This window comes from Nelumbo nucifera, chromosome 2, assembly GCF_055504915.1.
Source record: "Nelumbo nucifera cultivar China Antique chromosome 2, China Antique-T2T, whole genome shotgun sequence".
Classification (NCBI taxonomy): Eukaryota; Viridiplantae; Streptophyta; class Magnoliopsida; order Proteales; family Nelumbonaceae; genus Nelumbo; species Nelumbo nucifera.
The window spans coordinates 45,537,620-45,557,153 of NC_142650.1; the positions used below are offsets into that span (position 1 = coordinate 45,537,620).

General features: G+C 35.9%; 1 protein-coding gene across 8 annotated transcripts; it reads right to left on the minus strand.

Annotated features, from left to right (window-relative positions):
* Nucleotides 1–18,016, minus strand: LOC104602608 (uncharacterized). 8 transcript variants are annotated; one of them, XM_019198648.2, is made up of 16 exons: nt 17,651–18,016; nt 13,823–13,977; nt 11,950–12,018; nt 11,661–11,772; nt 11,459–11,581; nt 9,171–9,275; nt 7,718–7,801; nt 7,514–7,629; nt 5,318–5,419; nt 5,117–5,230; nt 4,937–4,993; nt 3,245–3,311; nt 3,102–3,155; nt 2,503–2,577; nt 1,529–1,564; nt 1–317 (listed from the first exon to the last, which is right to left on the minus strand). In XM_019198648.2, the coding sequence occupies exons 3-16, from the start codon at nt 11,967–11,969 to the stop codon at nt 231–233; spliced, it is 1,152 nt and encodes a 383-aa protein (XP_019054193.1). In that variant the 5' UTR covers nt 11,970–12,018; nt 13,823–13,977; nt 17,651–18,016; the 3' UTR covers nt 1–230. The 8 variants fall into 8 exon arrangements, with proteins under 8 accessions (XP_019054193.1, XP_088754057.1, XP_088754060.1 ...); XM_088897931.1 differs by having other exon boundaries at nt 11,950–12,137; XM_088897934.1 differs by lacking the exon at nt 17,651–18,016 and adding an exon at nt 510–538 and having other exon boundaries at nt 13,823–14,026.
* Nucleotides 18,017–19,534: the final 1,518 nt, after the last annotated feature.

Here is a 19,534-nt window from a genome sequence, read left to right on the forward strand (position 1 = left end):
TTAAATGGAAAAGAAGTAATTAGACTTTGCACTAAGAGTATTTTTATGAACAGAGTGAAATTTTCTTCCCTTTCATAAATCTAGATCCAAACAGGAACATGTGGCCAGTTATTCTGATAAAGGAAGAAAATTCCACTTAAAAAATTGAATATCTGAATACATTCACAAAAGGCGAGGAACAAGGAAACAGAGCACGGATAGAAGTATCCAAGTCATTTCAAAGTCATCCCTTAACTCATCTGTGACAAGTATGCCTTGTCTGCATTGGCAAGACGATTTTGGAACTCCGCCCACTCACTTCTACACCTCTCCCTTACCTGTTTTGTAGGAAGAGAAACAAAAAATTGATTTAGAGAACCTCGTGCACTTTCAGTTGATTCACAAAATGAAAAAGAATTGGAAAAGATAAAGACAACTTCTCATCTCCATATTAAATAATCATAGCCACATGACACAGGGAATAAAGGAGCTTAAAAAGTTAAACTCCTGATATAGAGGATCCCCCCCACCTCTTTCCCTCTCTCCAAATGCAATGGAGCTGAAGAAGCAAAAAGAAACCTTTCATGAGTTCATTGGTCAAATAAAAAGAATATATTCTATCTTGGATCAACATTGGTGATGACTTTTCTATCTTAAGAGTAGTGTTGCCATGAGAATGCTCCACCACCTCTTTTCCTCTCTCCAATAAATACATAAAATATTCTTTGATTTCCTTTGATCGTGTAGTTTTTTTTTTATGTAGGCAATCTATAACTTCAGACCAATTCAGTAGGAAAATAGGACATGTTTCGGGATGGCAACACAGTGGGTCCGGGGAGGGTTTTGTAAATTCTAGACTCAACCCACCTCCCAACTCGTATCTGCCCCAAAACCCATGACGGGTTGGATTTTGAGAATCCAAACCCTCCCCATACATGAAAAATGCAAAACCCTCCCCGACCCTACCCTCTCCACCTTCAAGGGTAGGGACAGGTTGGGTTTAGAACCCACATCTAATTTCCTATTATTTCTTGTCATATATAAACAATAAATAAGTAAAATAACACAAACAAACAACAAAATTTCTAATTATTTGATTAAGACATGTAGAAAACACGTATACTATCAATTATCCTTCACATAAAATTCAAAATATTATTAAATTCAATACCTAGTACATAAAGTTGATATGCTTTCCAACAATATGCGGGTTGGGGAGAGTCGGGTTTAGCCTAATACTGTACCCTACCAGTACCTGTACAGGTTGTAGAATCCCAAAACCCATCCTTCAAGCAAAAAAAAAAAAAACACCCCATTAGGGAGAGTAGGGGCAGGTACCCACTGGGTAGGGTAGAAATTGACATCCCTAGACATGCTTAGGAGGGCACCCATAGCTTTCCAACATTCAATTGTAGGTTTGCAACATTGCTCAGATTTGATAACATAAATGGATTCTGAATGAATTTCTAAATAGAAAGCTAACCACTTTAAAGTAAATGTATCTTGTGGAGTAAAGAAAACATGAATATCAATTGGTCAGAAAGCATACCCCTTCCCATGCGGCTTTCCCCTTCTGGGGCTCACCCTGCAAATCCAGATAAAGTCCAAGTCATGAAAAAGTTAACTTCAGGAAGCAGGTCAGATAAATTAGAAACAAAGGATCTCATGGAAATTATGCAACAATGACGGGAAGGTATCATATATAGGGAATGACAGAGACATATAAAATGGATGGTCAGTCCTGCCAAGATAACAAGTCAACGGATAAGTTCATTGAAGACATGAAAAAAAGCTGCTGATTCTACATTTGTCAGTCACATATGGGGGTACAACTTGGGCCTGGTTACCCAAACCTAACAGAAAAGTTGGATTGGGTTAAGGTTAAAAAATATGAACCTGGTTTAACTTTTGGTTTGGGTTGAAGACTTGTGCATCTTGGCCCAAACTGAAACCTAAGATAGATGCATTGCATATGCCCCAAAAATTCTAAGACTAAGAATTTTTTGTTTAAGTTTAGTACTCCTGAAGCACCATAACTTTGCCCCCTACTAATGTTTAAGTAACTCTAATCGGCTAACGGTTAACCAGCCTGAGATGTGAATATATTTTAAAGCAAAAAAGAAGTTTGAGAAATTGACAACCTAAACCCAACCCAACACAACCTGACATTACCTTCATTGTAGGTTAGGGTTGAGGAATTCTAGATTGGGTTACATTATGGTTTACTATATTGCGTTGCAGGTCAGATTAGATTAGGGTTAGGTTTGGGGGTTCAACATCTTAGGTTGGGCTAGGGTTGACCTCAACCTGACCTAACCCAGCACAACTTGCAGCCCTAACAAAATGTGACTGTTCATATTAACAGGTGACTATTAGAAAATTACACCGCACAAAACCCCACTTGACATGTGAAGAACAACCAACAAATTCATTTTGATGCTTAGGCTACAACTTGAAATCCTTGTCAATTGTCATTAGTGATAACTGTTGCCATCACTTGAAAGTTCACGGACAGTATCTGACCTGGTTCCCCAAAGAAGGTATGACTTGATGAACAATCCACTGAGAGTCAACCACACCAATCTTCTCATGAGCAGGCTGTGCAGATTAAAGACAGAAAAACATGTAAGGAATGAATGGCAAAAACAGGAAAAAAAAGCTGTTTGTAGTGATAAGTATGATCAAATTTGACAGGGCATCAAGATACCCCACTGGACAATTGATTGGCCCATCCTGCCTACAGGCAAAATATCCTTTCTTTAGTGGTGAGAAGACTAATCCAAAATGCCAAATATTTGTCAAAGTAGTTATTTTTATTTAGAGTGTCAACCACTAGTAGGATCAGATGGAAACCTCCATGACTTGAAGACAATTCAGTCTTTTAAAATATTTGATTTACCAGATCCAAGAACCAGAAAAAAATTACAATATAATGTCACCTTCACAGTGTACCATTCATTTCATAGAAAAAGAAAATGCAGCAAAATTGTTTGTGTAGAAAATGATAATTGAGAAAAAATAAATGGTAATGACTGATTGACACAAGGTGGATGAAATATAATCAAGTAAAGCCAGATAAAGGAAAGCGAAGGGAAAGGATAGAATAAACAGAAGCCACTGACCTCCACACATCTTCTTAGTGCAAAGTCCAATCCCCATCCATGTACCAAGTCATTCTACAAGCACAATATCTAAATTACTGTAACAGTAGGTGAAGACTTAAAGGCATTCAACTGAAGAGACAATGAGGTGCCAGATATGGTACCTGAATCATATGCCACACACAACGCCAAGCCTTCCGTGAAAACACGGGGGCCATAATTTCCACAAAACTGAATCAATGAAGAAAACAAAATTTACTACCAAAGCAGAGAAGTATAAATGCAAGAAACATGGGTGAGTACTGCACAAAGACAACCTTCTTTTTCTTCTCTTGAAAAGAGTATGGATTAATAATCAAAATATTCCCTAATATTCTCCCTAAAGAAATTTTTATTTCCTCATGTACAGCCACAAAATATAACCATAATGTTTCTGGACACATTTCAATGCTTCAATGTTTCATGTCATTTCAATCAAACTTCATTTCTGTGGTTATTAAAATAATAATGTCTATCTATATTGACGAAAAATGTTATTCAAACAATAATTTTTTTAGCAAAGTTAACTTTTATTGAAAATACACTGCAAGAATCATCCCATTATTTCTGAGACCGACACCCTTTTCTGTAATTGATTAACTGTTTTCTGTTTTTAGACATGGTTTTTGTGTGCCACGTATAGCTCCTCCATATACATGCTGGAAGAGCTACCTGTCTTCCCTTTCTTTCTGTGATTAATTCAAATATTTCATTGTCTTCTTAAAAAAAAAAATTATGGGGACTGACTTCGGCACACCCAACTTTTGATCAACTGGGAACATCCCTAGTGAAAAGACAAAGAAATCCCTATCAGTAATGATAAAAAAAAAAAAAATGGAGGTGCTTTTCTCTTTTAAAACATGCATTTTTGACTAATGACTGGAGTGTGCTCCCATTATCAAAATTGGGATGCTCCCATTCTGGGGGTGTATTTTTAGACCAATGATTAGGGGTTTCCTCTTTATCAAAAATGGTAAGCGCCAAAATAACTCCCTACCACCACTACCACCATCATCATCGTTTTAAGCCTTTTTTTTTGAGTTTCATGGTTATGGATGGCAATTTCTTTGAGTTTTTCTTCATTTCCTTTTTGGCAATATTTAAACTCATGCATAATGTAGTAACCAGGCATCAAGTCCTAATCTCTGATGCTCATTTGGTATAGTTGCGCAAATCCATGTCTAAAACATATATTCCATGTTGAAGCAAGATAATTTGTCAACAGCAAGTAGCTTTCTCTATTTGCCTTCTTTTCCTTGTCTTGTATGATAGCTTATAACAACATTTTATTTTATAGGTGTTATCTATGCTTCATTTATCATTTCTTCGAATAGAAAAGAAAATTTTCAAGTACTTGGAAGTTTTCCAATGTTTCACAGTTTCTTACAATATCTTGACACAAATTTCCTGATCTTTTGTGAAACAACCCCTCAATACAATTCGATAAAGCCTCATCCCAACTATACGCCACTGATTACATGAATCCTATTCTAAACAATCCCTATTCCACTATTTTTAGGTGACCATTTCCACCAAATATGCTAATTGGGTCATTTAGTGCAGTCTAATCAACCCAGAGATCTCCATGGAGAATGAGTTTAGAGACCAAAAGGACTCCCTATGTTCCTCTCCCCACCCTATAGGGCTGATGTAGATTGGATAATTAAGCATGTCACTGATCCAGAGGGTCCCTTAGTAGACAATTTGGATCAGTCTGAAGCTGCCCATGTAACAGAAATAGGGTAGGTATCCCTACTTGACCCAATCAGGAAACCATTTTTCCCAGAGGCAGAGAGAGAGAGAGAGAAAGAGAATACGCTGCACATGGAGGCAAATGTGGATCACTACACCAGCCAGGTTTCTCTGTTGTTTCCCTGCATACAAATAGGACAGTAAAATGTTACTACCATAAGAATTATAGTTATGTTCCCAATAATTAAAATAAAAGGATTGGCAAAAAAAGTATAAGAAAGGATACAATATCATAGTTATCCTACTTGTGAACTTCACTGTCACCTCTCCTTTTAGTCATCTGCCATGTCAGTCCATTATTTGGCTCAAGTCCTGGTTGGGATATCTCCAAGCCATGTTTCTTCACCAGCTCAAGGAACCTAACATCATCAACAAAATTTGAAAACATAGAACACAAAGCATGGAAAAATACAAGAATCAATAATTAATTAAAACGGTCCCCTTACTTCTCTGCATTGAAATGTTCAACTCCAAGATCTTCATCCCAAATAAAAATGTAATCATAAGCTGCTACTACATCAGGATGTAAAAATCGTTTTGCATACCACCTACACCAGATAAAAAGGATGTAGTGGGTCAGAACAAAGGTTATTGTGCATATGTGAAGGTAAAGGTTTACATCTGAGGATGCAGAAAACATAATCTGGACTCTACAAGAAAAAGCAAACACTTGCAAAGTGAAAATAACTAAGATTCAGATCCCAGCAGAGGTGCATCATCAAGGACGATGATCTAACAGGCACTAGAGGTGTACACCTCCAGTGGAGGTGCTACAAAAAATGCCTGGAGACGTATACCTTGTATGATCTTACCTTTTCTCAAATATATATATATATATATATATATATATATATGAAGCAACAATTTTATTGTGCTCTCCATTATATGTTTACATAATTCTTAGGATTAAAGCCCTCCATATTTGTTTAGTATAATATTAAAATAAAATGTTAAATAGAAGTGGAGGCACCATAGCTTTGATTTCTTTTATGCATTATATTCATTTGAATATGGGAGGACACTCATTTATGTTAATATTGTGCAATTTATGTGAATTGCTCATTCTAAAATTTTGATTTGCAACTTTGCAAGTATTATATTGATGGCTGGTGATACTTATATAATTATGATGATGATACTTAATTGAATACTTTCTCGTATTTTAAGAAATTGCAAATATTTAAATATGATGGTTTTATTTTAACAGTTCAATATTTAAATATGATGGTTTTATTTTAAGAAATTGCAAATATGATATTTTGTACTTTCTCATAAGTTTTCCCGTTTTTATGGGATATCTAGGGTCTGCTTAGTTCATAGTCTGAAATCGGAATCACAATCCCTCAAAATCAGAATCAGAATCAAAATGGTATATTCCCATAGTCTGTTTGGTTCAGAATCAGAATCACAATCCTCTTGAAAGCTTCTCCTATGCCTCTTTCTATAAAGTATTAGACTCTTCCCCTACCCCTCTTCCTTTTCCCACCCAAGGCCATATGGGATGGCCCTATGTACCCTGACTAGGATCTTTTTTTTTTTTTTTTTTTGAAGCAGCCTTGAAGATAATTAACACTGGTGAGTGGTGACATGTTGTAATGTCAGTGAAAAGCTTGGTGGGAATGTTACTCATTCTTGTTTTACCCTCACTTTGAGCATATGGAACCACCTTCCTTTTCTTTGGCATTACTTGCTCTCCACCAGCTGATATATTGGAGCTGTTCAAACTCATTTTACATCACTAAGGAAAGGGGAAATTTATATAGAATAGAGGTGTTCAATAGTAGCTATCATGGAGTATCTAGACTGAAAGAAAGACTTGTATTTTTTCGAATAAGGAGCTAGAAGATTCAACTTCAATTCACTTGGTTTCAGTAAGGGTTTTCCATTAGATCTATATAAGGGATGGCTAATAATAGTAGTTTTACACCTATTAGAAGATAAGTATTGCAAAACAAACTTGGACAACTCCCCTTGAAGCCATTATCAAGTTAAACTTTGATGGTTGTACTCTAATCCTAGTTCTTTGGGAATTGTAGGTGTGTTCAGGAATGCATCTGAAAACATCCTCTTAGGTTACTTGGAATCGAAAGGGGAAGGACATTCTTGAAACTTGAAAGTAGTAACTTAAACCCCTGCACCAAGGGATTAGATTAGCTTATTCTTTTGGATGGAAGAACCTGCTTACAAGATATTGCTAAGTGGTGGTATTAGATTTGATGAAAAATGGAATGGGAGAACCATGGAACATGAGACACCATATAAGAAAAACAAAAGATTTGGAAAATAGATTGAACAACTCATTCAGATGGAATCCAAGATTTTCCAATGATATTGCTGACATATTAACAAGGAGTAGGTGGGGCTGAGTTGGTTTGGAGGGGCACCTGGCCTGGGACTAATCCATAGGGCAGATTGTAGCTTCTCTTCTTTATCTTCATCTGTCATCTTTTCTTTATCATTGTGATTATATACTCAGCATGTTGTTGTGCTTTTCACCTCCTTTGGATATATTTCAAAGTGGGGTTCAATTTCACTTCATGTTATTAACAAAATCTTTGATCATTGAAAATTATACAAAAACACTTTTCCAACCAGAAAAAATAGAACAATAAGAACTCCAAATATATGCAAGAAAATAATACCATTTTGTTTGCTTCCTCACACTAACATGAATTGCACGTTTTGACCATTCAAATTGATCCCATTCACTTGTCCGGCCATCATAATGGAAAAGCAAAATTGTGAAATCCTCAGAAAACTGCAAGGATATGTGAAAGAAATAAACCTCAGCATCTTTGGAAAAGAAACAAGAAGATCAAAGATAATGATACATGTGTAGACAGAACCTTTTTAACAGCTGTGTCAATATTATTCCTCTGATCAAACCCAACTGTGAATGTCACCAGGTACTTTGGCTTGGTTTTGAGATCCTGCAGTTTTCAGTCATTATAGATAGGTCTTATCATCTACAAACTTTCACCCAGAGACAGAAGAAAAAATGTGCCATTTTGAAGACTGAAACATTGTCACTTATGTCTGAAACTAATAAGATAACTGGTTATCCCCCTTTTATTTGGTTTATGCCTCTGATAGGCCCACTAATATCTGAAATTTGCTCTAATCAATAAGTGATCAAGTCACCACTTATTGTTCATGTAAATAGGTGCTTTTTTTACTCTTTTAACATTTAGAATTCATAATGAAGAGAATACTCTTCATAACCATGTCCAAAGGGAAGAAGTTGCAACTGCCGCCCCACCAAACAAATCTGACATGATAGTCCAATTAGACTTCAAATACAGACTATTTGGACGTAAAAACAAGCTTTTATCTCATAAGACTTCATAAGTATCAATAGGGCTGTCAATAGGTTGGTTATACCTGACTGCCCAAACTGAACCAAACCGATTATGTCGGTTCAGGTCCCATGATTTTGTTCTGATTAATAATTGGGTCAGTTACGGTTCCTGCCTGTCCCAAACCAATTCAGACCCAAACCAAATATTTTATGTTTGAAATGGTAAATTGGATAGATAATATTAGTTTAAAATGTTTAATTTATTAACATATAAATAACTTAGTATTTTACTATCATTTTTATTAAGGTTATATTATCAAAATATAAGTTTTAAGTTATTATTTAAATAATAAATATAGTTTTCAATATAGTCAGGTCTATTGGGTCCAGACCCAATAGACTCGACTATTAACCGGGATGGTTCTGGATCCGTGATTTTGTCCCAATTAATAATCGGTTTGGGACTAGGAACACCCTGTCCCAACCCAAACCTGACCCGTTGACATCCCTAAGTATCAACTTAGGCATCCAAATACCAAAAAGTCTGATAGTTGAAATCTCATTGTGGCTTGCTCATTGGTCATTGTGACCTATATCTTCCTTGCAACAGATGTATGCACCTGTGCATAGATAATCTGGAGAAGAGGAAAAGATACAAAAAGAGCAGCTAAAGGAAAGAAGACAACGTTATATGTATTTATACATAAATAATGTCATATAATGTACATATTTAATATGATATATTTATAAGGCATAGGCCCAGAAGCCCAGCCTGGCCAGGTCCATGATCACCCTCTGTACACAACCACATGTCTCTGCCCTGTCCATTCTCCCTATTTACCCACCCAGAGCCCCTCCAATCATGAAGACATGCAAAAAAAAAAGTAAAATATGGTAAAAACACACGCGCATACACACACATGCATACATACATACATACATACATGTATATAACTATATATATATATATATAGCTGTTACCAACAGTAATGAAAATATACCTCATTCGGATCACCCCATAATCTGCGCAAATAAAAATCTGTTTCAGGCACAACTATACCAGGGGGCAATGACTCTGCACCACGAGGATTTGTTGGAACATATATCTGGTGCATATCAGTAAGGCACTAGGAAGTTAGCAGCCCTAAATAAAATATAAATATATATTATATAAGCAATGATGCATTAAAATTGCTACAGTAGAAGCTCCACAAAACAAAATGCTCAAAACAAGAAAAATATTTTTCAATTCTAATGCATCAATCAAAAGCAAAAAGGTTTACTGGATTGATATCCAAGTTGCTCCAGTATTCAATGGAGTAGAAAATATTTCTTAATCTTAACTATTCTTTCAATTCTCATATCATGAAAAGTTCAATACAGGAAACAGCATTAAACATTTGATAGGTAATCCAGTGAAATGGAAATTGCAGTGTGTGAGGTTGTTCAATCAACATCATAACCCAGGTCACAGGCAGGTCAGTAACCATTAGGCTAGTACTTGGGGACAGCAAATGAACTGCCTTAAAGGAATTTAAATTTATTGCTATATTTTTGAAATCTGGACCAGGGGCAAGCACTGAATCATTTGACCATCATATTATCCCCTTTATCTTCCTTTTAACATTTTCTTCACTTATTTAGCACTTCTTTTCTTTTTTTTTTCATTGTTTTGTCACACCAGTTCAGGGGTTGAACTGCTCAGCTATGAACCATCAGCTCCAGTTGTTTGGCATCCACTCCAAGTTTAAAAGCATTGGTTTATTCAGAATCCATCTGGAGGTGCCAGCTCAGAATATTGACCAGTGAACAACTCCTAGCACTTAGAGTTGACAGTTACACTGATTGATAAGAATGATGCCATGTTCACCCTAAAGAAAAGTAATATGGGAAATAAGTTAACACCAAACTAGCTCCCTCTTTAGGAGGTCTAGGATAGACTATAGGGAAGAACCTACATCAAAAATTTCCTTATAGGTAGGAAGGGTGCCAAGTTGATCAGAATTGCCAAAGACTCTTGGAAATCAGACCTATCATTTCTTTGTGACTCTCCATTGTTTAATGACACTTTATTAACTGGATAATAAATGCTTCACACCGGCATGATCATACTTTCCAATATGGTGTCAATCAAGCACTTCTCCAGGCCTTTGAAATAGGTGCAAAGGTGACATTATAGTTGCATAGCTCAAAACAACCACAAAGAACTTGATAATTGTTCTGTTACAAGTGATATTGATAAGCTTAATGAAGGCAATTATAGTCCCATGATAGATAAGCAGAAAGAACAAGTTTGAAATTTAAAAAACAACTGCAGAATAACGCAAAATGAAAAAAGAAATCCATTTTTGAAGTCCTAATTACCAAATAAAGAAATACATAATATTTTTTGAAAAGGTAAAGAAATATATATCATTGTTTGGGACAAAGCTGGGGTCTTGGGATACAGGACCTGATATGGGTCTAGGATCCTCATAACCTGCCATCTGATGGGTCTTACCTCTTTTTATCAGTGGTGCAATCAAAATAGATTTTATGATTGTATTGGAAACTACTAATGTTCTAATTCTGAATAACAGGGGCATAAAATAGTATACACCATATTTAAATGCAATAAGGGGAAAAGATAATCCTGACAATACTAGCGCACTGCTTTTCAATCCAAGAACAATAAATATAGAAGTTAAGTCTGAAACTGTAAATGAAATCAGATGGGTCCTACTTAGAAGTTCAGCAAAGCCAAAAATCATTTTCTATGGAAGGTTTTCGTGCATTTAAATAAATTGGGGAGAAATGTTTTTCCTACAGTTAGATGGAAATCCTACAAATAATCTCCTAATCAGATGGTTAAAAGTCATCTGGTTAAATTGATCTATAGTGTAAGCACAGTTTTGTTGGGATAGTTTGAAAAACCCAGCCCTGATTCTTGAAAATTTTTGACAGGTGGCAAGTTATGAAGGCTCCAGACCCATGTATCCCACACCCAAGGCATTCCCATATGAACAAGTTTTAAAACTGAAAAGAAAAAAAGTAATAAAGACCGCCCTCTTAAGGAAATGGCAGCCTTAACTTTTTGAATCCATAACATGGTAATTCAAAATTTTATTGCAAAATGGAATAAAAAAAGAATTAGTGAACTACCACAATAATCAGTATATCTCAAACTCATGGTTTTAAGGACTGGTTAGAAAGGAAATGACTAACCTTTCAAAATTGCCTACCTCATGTAAAGTACAAATAGAGCATAACGTCATAACCAACTACAAGTAAATGTTAAATGGATGAGTACCTTTGGAATATCCGAATCTGAAGCGTTGTTTTTACTAAGATCAGGCCTAGAAAATCTGCCAGATCTATTTTCGTCAAGAACGGCCACATCGATGGATGATAGAAAGCCAGAGTGTAAGTTAAGCTGCAAAGTTTCACAAAAAGACAGGTTATAAAGGCCTCATTATGGAAAATATGTGATGACAATGGTAATCTCAATATACCTTGGAAACTGAAATAGACGGAAATGAAACACCAACAAAAAATCCAAAGACAACTCCCATAACAGTTGCAATAATAAGTCTGGCACTGTCATTTGATTTTTTAAGAACCCCACTGCAAAGAAAACAGAATAACCAATTAAGTTATTCTGAAAAATATCAGCATGAAAATCCAACTTAAAAGTGTGTAGAAGGTCCTAGAAAAGGAGATTCCAGAATATTCACTAGCAGTTTATAACCAAGAAAAGTAAATTTCTGGGTAAATATAGCTCAAAGAATATGGCATACACACCTTCGGTGGATGGTCCCCATCTCGGTAGAATGAATCAACTCAAAAGTCAAACCAACGGTATTGACAGAGCTGTAGAATATTGTGTCAAACTCGAGAACACATTTTGAACCAAATACAGCATTCTTCAGTAAGTATTGCTCTTTGCAGAAAACCAAACAATATTCTATGGATTGAAACCAAAGCAGGCCCTGATTAGAATAAAAGTAACCACATAAATGATTATTTTCTGTGAATATGTATGGTAAAAGAATGTCCATTTCTCATCTGCCCTCACCCCTCTTGAAAGCTTATAAACCAAAAATCAACTATTATGTCTTAATTATGTTTCTTCAAATTATTGAAGCATTGTCATCAGTGCTCATCATGTACAAATAGCAGATATTTTATCTATCTTGTGTTTGACATCAGGGAACTTGATCATGGAATAGTTTATGAGTAATCTGAGGTTGGCTCAGTAAGCAGCTTGTGGCCAGGCATTAGTCCAGTGGTATGAACTAAGAAACCACTAAATTTAATGTTGGACCTCAACTTGTGGTTCTCATTACCTTTCCTCCTTTCCCCTTTTCCAAGGTTTAAAATGTCAGTGTTGTTGGAAATATCAGTCATCCAAATATAGGAAGCATGTCAGAAATGTTGTATGGAAATACTGTAAAAATAAAGACATGGTGGAAACATTGTGAAATAGGAAAAAATATGGAATGTTATTTTATGAAATGATAAAAGAAGCATAGTTAGACCCTTATAAATTATTTCAAAAAAAACGGCAGATCCTTTTAAATTATTATCTTGTTCCAAACCGCTGAACAAAGCTAAGAAATTAATAGGCAAAATAATATGCTGCACAATTGTCTTCTAAATTTTAAGAATCAAAACCACATAATAGACTGAGTCCAAACAAAATTTAAACTCATATAAACAAAATTTAAAGTACAAGTGGTTCTAATAGATCAACCAAATAATCTATCACACAAACAAAATCTAAAATTTAATTTCATGTCTGAAAAGAATTTTGAGTTGGTTCAAAGTGATCATCCTATCCATTAGGCGGACAGTAATACTGCTACTCTACATGTCTACAATATTGCCGCCAACTTATGTTATAATACCATCTCATATATTCCATATAGCGTGACAGTTTTTACTAGGGAAATATATCAATTCCAGTAATATTTTATGTTGGTACCTATGGAAATGGAAATATATCATGGAAACATTAAGAAACAAGTACACATTTTAAACCATACCTTTTTCTTTTCAATCAATTACTCACCCCCAAAAGAATCAATCACTAAGAATATTCTTCATTTCCATAGTTATCCTAATTCTAATTTAAGCGATACAATGAAAATTTTGTGTAAGCCAAATTAAAAACAAAAACCCTGTGAATCTCATTTGTATCGGCATCTATTTGGAATTTTTTATTCCTAATTCTGCATTGAATATCAGTAGAAAATTTTCCTGATTGTGTTAGTTTCACGCAACAATGAATGCTGTCGAGAGGCATGCCATGTAGATTGACTATAAATTACGGCAATTAAAAACAGAAAACAGAGGCTATAAATAGTCAGGAAATGACTCTCTGAAACAGCGTTTCATTCAAAATTAGGAAAAATGAACGAATTAAACTAGAAAATAACTCCAAGAGAAGATTCAGATAAGTAGAACGAAATTACATCAATAGTCTATGAACCCCAGAAATTCAAGAACATTCTGCAAGAAACAAATCAGATTTCATAATTCATGAATCAATCGATCGCCTGAGAATTGCCATCAGCAAACAAAACACAAATCCAAACCATGGCTATATGGAAAACCAATAAAACATGGGAGATTTTTAACTCAACATGGGGAAATTTATGGTGAGGGAGCTTACAAGTTTCGTGGATCGTTTTACGGGAAGAAAAGAGAGATGTCAGTTGAGAGTCGTTGGGCAGAATGACGACGAGTTTCTTCCTCTTCTTCCTTTTCTCTTCTGCTTCGTCTACTTCTTCAAACTCTTCAAATAGGATCTATAATTGCTCGGTAATACTGTAATACGGGGCAGAAATTAGAAAATGATCTCTCAATGGTGACGAGGGAAACCGACGAGACCAACATACCCTTGTTAAAAACTTAAAACAAAATTGTTACTGCAAATTTGCTGATGTGGCAATGCCTTGTTTTTGTCTTAAGGGACATAGCCACATAGGGTCTCTGACTCGTTGTAGCAAGCTTAGTGACTTGGGATCCATCAAACTCCGCTGTCCTCAGGTTGGTTGGTGGGGGTTACGGGTATGTATGGTGATGGTCTGATGGAGAAAACTTTGGCTGTTGGAAATGTTCTTGGATATGCCACGTCAATCCATTCAGTCTCTTATTTATCTTTTTGGTCAAAAGATTGTTGAGCGCAATTACTCTTTTACCCCCACACCTATGCTAACGTGTCCTGCCAAAAACGTTCTTTAATCTTTACGGCCAATGTTTTTCTGGGGTGGGGTGGGGTGGGGTGGGGCGGTGGTCTCTACCTACCTCTACGGCTCTACCCCCGTTGCGTGACCCCATAAGTCATAAGTCATAACCCGACAAAACAAAGCAAAAACTCCTTAGTCGTTCGATTTGAAGATCGAAAATCTGCTGGAGAGTTTGGATTTTTTGGTGCTTCGCGGTTATTGGTCCATGCGAGGGGATTAAAAAGGACTCCGGATCTTCTGTCCACGCCTACCCATAATACACAATCCCCGTGAATTGGAGACATCTTCTCCTACATACATACTATTATGGAGAGGATTTTAGTATTTTAGAGAAGAAGGGGGCGATCATTATTGGCCCAGCTCAGCGCGCAAATTACTGGGTCCGGGATGGGCTCCGGCCCGAATCTGCACTGGACCCAAATTTATAAGACAAATTTCTTTAATTATTTTTACTGTTTAATTAATTGATAAATTGTACTCTTATTGTATAACTATTGTCTTATAGTCTTATAGTATTCTTATATTTTTTGACAATTGATTGGCTCTATTTCTACCGTCAACATTAGCTCTGTTAATGTTTCGCTAAATTCTGTACACACATAACACCATATCTATTACCACTATTAAAAATGAGACTGATTAATGGCTCTTCATTGAACACCCTGATTTTTATTTTTAAATTTATCCCTATTAATAATATAAATTTATTATAGCCCTACATACATGAATACGTGGACATCCAAATTTTTCATGCAATGGTTACCCTATTAAGGTAGCCATAATGTTGGTTAAATTTTTATCAAGTATCAATGTGGCTGAACCATGGTTACCGGACCGGAATAACTGGGAATCAATCAAGTGACTGGTTCCATTTTACCCTAGAACCGTTATTTCCCCCAAAATCATAGATTTGGTCACCGGTTCCGTTTTACCCTATAAGTGTTATTTCCCCCAAAACCATAGATTTGGTTAGCAAACCGCTGACCCGGGTGGTTGAACTGTTCGAACCGTTCAATGGTTTAGCCAGTTTTTATTTATTTTTATTTTTTTATTAGAATGGGTCGTTTGTTCATTTCAAACAGTCAAACCGTTCGACCCGGGAACCGGATCCCTGTCGATTCGTTGTTCGGGTCAGTTTTAAAAATCTTGGGCTGAACAACTCTCACATTACTCTGGATTGTTTTCATGATATTAAATAGAATCAAATCATCATGATAAGTTCAAAATTTTTCCTTCAAGGATAAACTTGATTGATACCTTGAATGGATGTATCTCCCCATTTTTAATAAAAATGTGATCATATTTATAAAAATCTTCCAAATTTGAACCTAAATAGAGATGTAGTATGTTATAGGATTTGAATGCTATTTCGTTTTACACAATCAATTTAGAATCCAAAATAAGAGTTCACTCAACAAAGTAGTTAGTTTATTATTTTTTTATTTTGTCTAAAATTCTAAATTTTGATTTAACTTGCACTCTCTTTTGGTTTCTCTTTTATGCTGATTTTTTTGGTTAATTGGGTGTATAGCAGATTATATGAAGAGAAAGGTGATTATACAACCTTATAACTTGCAACTGAGATAGTGGTTTGACTCTTCACTTTTAAACAACTTTGGGAAGACTACTATTTATGTTTTCACATGGTCGTTTTGAGCTAGTCTATAAGGAATGCTTTCGGATGGAAGGAATACCGCTATTAAATTTATATATCAAACAAGAAAACAAGAAGAAGAGTTTTTTTTTTTTTTGTAATGAAGAGGAGTTTAAATTAGAGAATGATCGAAAATATTTGAAGATACATTTTCCATTTGTGTTATTTTTTCATGCTCAACTGTTAGGTGGTGCTACTGAGTCATTTTCATTATGTTCACTTGCTAGCTTAGTAGCTTTGATTGATTACTGTTCAAATAATGATTACAATGCTAAAGTTGGATTATAAATTCATAGTGAATTTAGTCATTATTATCGTTGTCAGGTTGTTTTTGTGTATTATTATTTTTGGTACTTGAAAATCATTTTTTTTTTTAAATCACTTCAATTCAAATATGTTATTTTGATAGGTAGGGATGTTCATTATACGGTTCAAATCGCAAAACTGAACCGAACCAAACCGAGTTTATGGTTTGGTTTGGTTTATACCTATGAAATGGTTTCATTCGGTTTGAGAATTTCTAAATTATGATTTACAGTTTTGGTTTGACTTATTTAATTTTATAAACTGAACCAAACCGTAAATTGTAAACCGAAATTATATATAATATGAATATATGATATATAATGAAATACATAAAATTATAAATATATAATGAATGCTTTATTTTATAATAAAATAATAAATAAAAGTTTTTAAGTTTTATTGGAGCTATTTGAGCTTTCTAATTGGGTCAAACCCAAAAGAACATACAATGGCCCAAAATCCGCAAACCGAATTAAAAATCGCACCAAATTGTAATAAAACGGTTTGATTTGATTTAAAAAATTCTCAAACCGTAATTTACCAGTTTAGAGATTTTCTCTAGATCGCACTAAACTGGACCGTGAACACCTTGGCAACTGAAACATACACGCACGTGCACCCCACTAGTAATTTTTTAAAATCTAATACTACCTTCCAACCCTCTCGACACCTAACCAACGGCGGCGACCTCTTCCTACTCCGACCTCTCTCTCCTCTTTCTCACCGATTCTCTCTCTCTGACTGAGCTTCTAATCGACGCCCCCGTTTTTCTATTACCAGAACTACTTCGAAAGTCATTTTCCGATGAGTTCACTAAGCTTCTTTTTCGGTTCACCATTAGGCGAACAGGGGAGCTCTCCTCTTAATCCAACTTGAATCCGGCGAACAAAGCCCCATTTTCAACGACCCGATTGGTAGGCTCCACCTATCACATACGACATTAATGGACTAGACGATTCCACAATTGGGAGACATAAATCTTCTCCGTTGCTACATGACAGTGGAGAAGAGGACTCTGATGGTAGAGAACGAGGGCGATACAGGTGACTTTAACAATGGGTTGGTGGAACCATGGGCCACTGCCCAAACTATGGTGGTGATACAGGAATGGACCAGGCGATGGTGGGATGGCAACCGAATGACCACCTTCGCTTTTTCATTCTATCTCTGCATTTTCACCACCCCCCAAATTTAGTCTAAATCGAAGCTCGGAGTCGGAATTCGAACACAGATATAAGAAATTATATTTTGTGAATATAGAGATGAGTGAAAGAGATTTGACTTGCTGTACCTTGATATTATGATAAGAGGGAGACGGAGATATAAGTGGAGACGATGCTGCTGTGAACACTCCATACATGTCTGGAGGCGATATAGTAGAACATCAGATTTTGAAGTACTACGATTTTCGTCGTCGCTCAAGGCCAACCTGACGGTGTAAAGGATCAATTCGGAGGAGCATCTCTCTAGAACTTCGATGGGCATTGATGGTTTTGAGCGACAAGGCGTCGGAGTTCGCCGACGAGGCGGCGGAATAGGTTGCGGTGGGGGTCTAGTCTTTAGGACTTTTGCCGGACTTCGTCGCCCGAAACTTCTCTCTGACAGGTAAAGAGAGAGCGAGACTGAGTTGTTAGAGAGAGAGAGGAAAGAGGAAGGAAGTTGCTTTGGTTGGGGAGTTGGAGGGGAGAGAAGAGGAAGGAAGGGGTGATTGCCTTGCGAGTCCGACTTACTCTTCCTTGTGGCGTTGGTTTGCCTTGGTTGTGTGGGAATGCTGTCACTTATTCTTTGTGAATCTTTCATTTTCCTTGGAAACTTTCTTTTTTTCTCCTTTTTTATGTTTTATTGTGAAAATTAAAAAAAATAATGGGTAAAGTAGTCTTTTTCATAATTCCGTCAACCGTGTTAGTATTCTGGAGGTTTTAGACAATTCCAAAAAACTCAAGGATATTGTAAGACAATTAAACAAAAAATGGTACAGTTTATCAATTAGCAACAATAGGGTTAGTTTAAAAAATTGCCCAATTTATAAAGATAAACTACTTTTTCTTTATAATTATTAACTAAACCAATTATATTATAATAACGAAAGAGAAATATAATTATTTATATCTGGTATCCAGGGCGGATAACTATCAAAATAGAAAAGTTTCTGATTCAGAGTTTTGGCCTTATGGGCCATTATATATGCTGGCTGGTTAAACTTTCTATTTACAAAACATTGGCTAATAGACAAAAGCATAGTTTTTAAAAACGAATCGGTGACTGAATCAGTTAGGGTCCGATTACCAGTTCAAACGGTTTGATTGTTTGGAGGCCCGTTCTGACAAAAAAAAAATTAAAAAATAGTTAAAACTATTTAAACGGTTCGAATGATTAACCGGCTGATTCAACGATTTGCTGACCAAAATTAATGATTTTGAGGGAAAACGAAACCAGTCCCAATTTTTCTGATCTAACCGTCTGGTCCAATTCGATTTTGAAAAGCATGGACAAAAAAGATTGGAGCAGAATTCTGGTCTTTTGTAAAAGCCACAGGCAACACCAGTGCAATAACACGTTATTCTCTAGCGCACAGGCAACACCAGTGCAACACCAAGAGATGACCCAAAAGAGAACTGGAATGCAAGAGACAGCACCCTAGATAGCCCAAAGTTCAGCTTTCTCTATTGACCCACGCCAGCTTCTTCCCACCGATAATGCCTAAACAGGAGAGAAATGGGGTGAGACAGATTGCTCCAAAAGTACAGGCATTTTCATTAGAAAGGCCCCCATCTGAAAATATAATGATATTAGTTTGGGGTTTCACTGCCAACGAGAATTTCTTGTGGGGCACCTCTTGAGGAGGCGTGATATCAGGTAAGGATATGGTAGATATGGTTCTCATCAAGTTTTTAATTCTCATGATAATCCAATTAATCAATATCTTCTTTCCTTTAGGCTGTGTTTGGTTTGTATAGGTTTTCCTATACTTTCCTTCCTTTTCCTATTTTTTCCTTCAAACCAAACACAGTCTTAAAGCGAAATTCATTATGAGCAAACCAAATATAATAGAGAACCATAGCATACCAACTTAAAATTAAGGGGGTGTTCTTTTTTTGGATTTTGAGAGAGGGGGAAAGTTGGTCAATATGAGATTTTGGTTCCCATTGACCAATAATCCCATGTTCATTTTTCA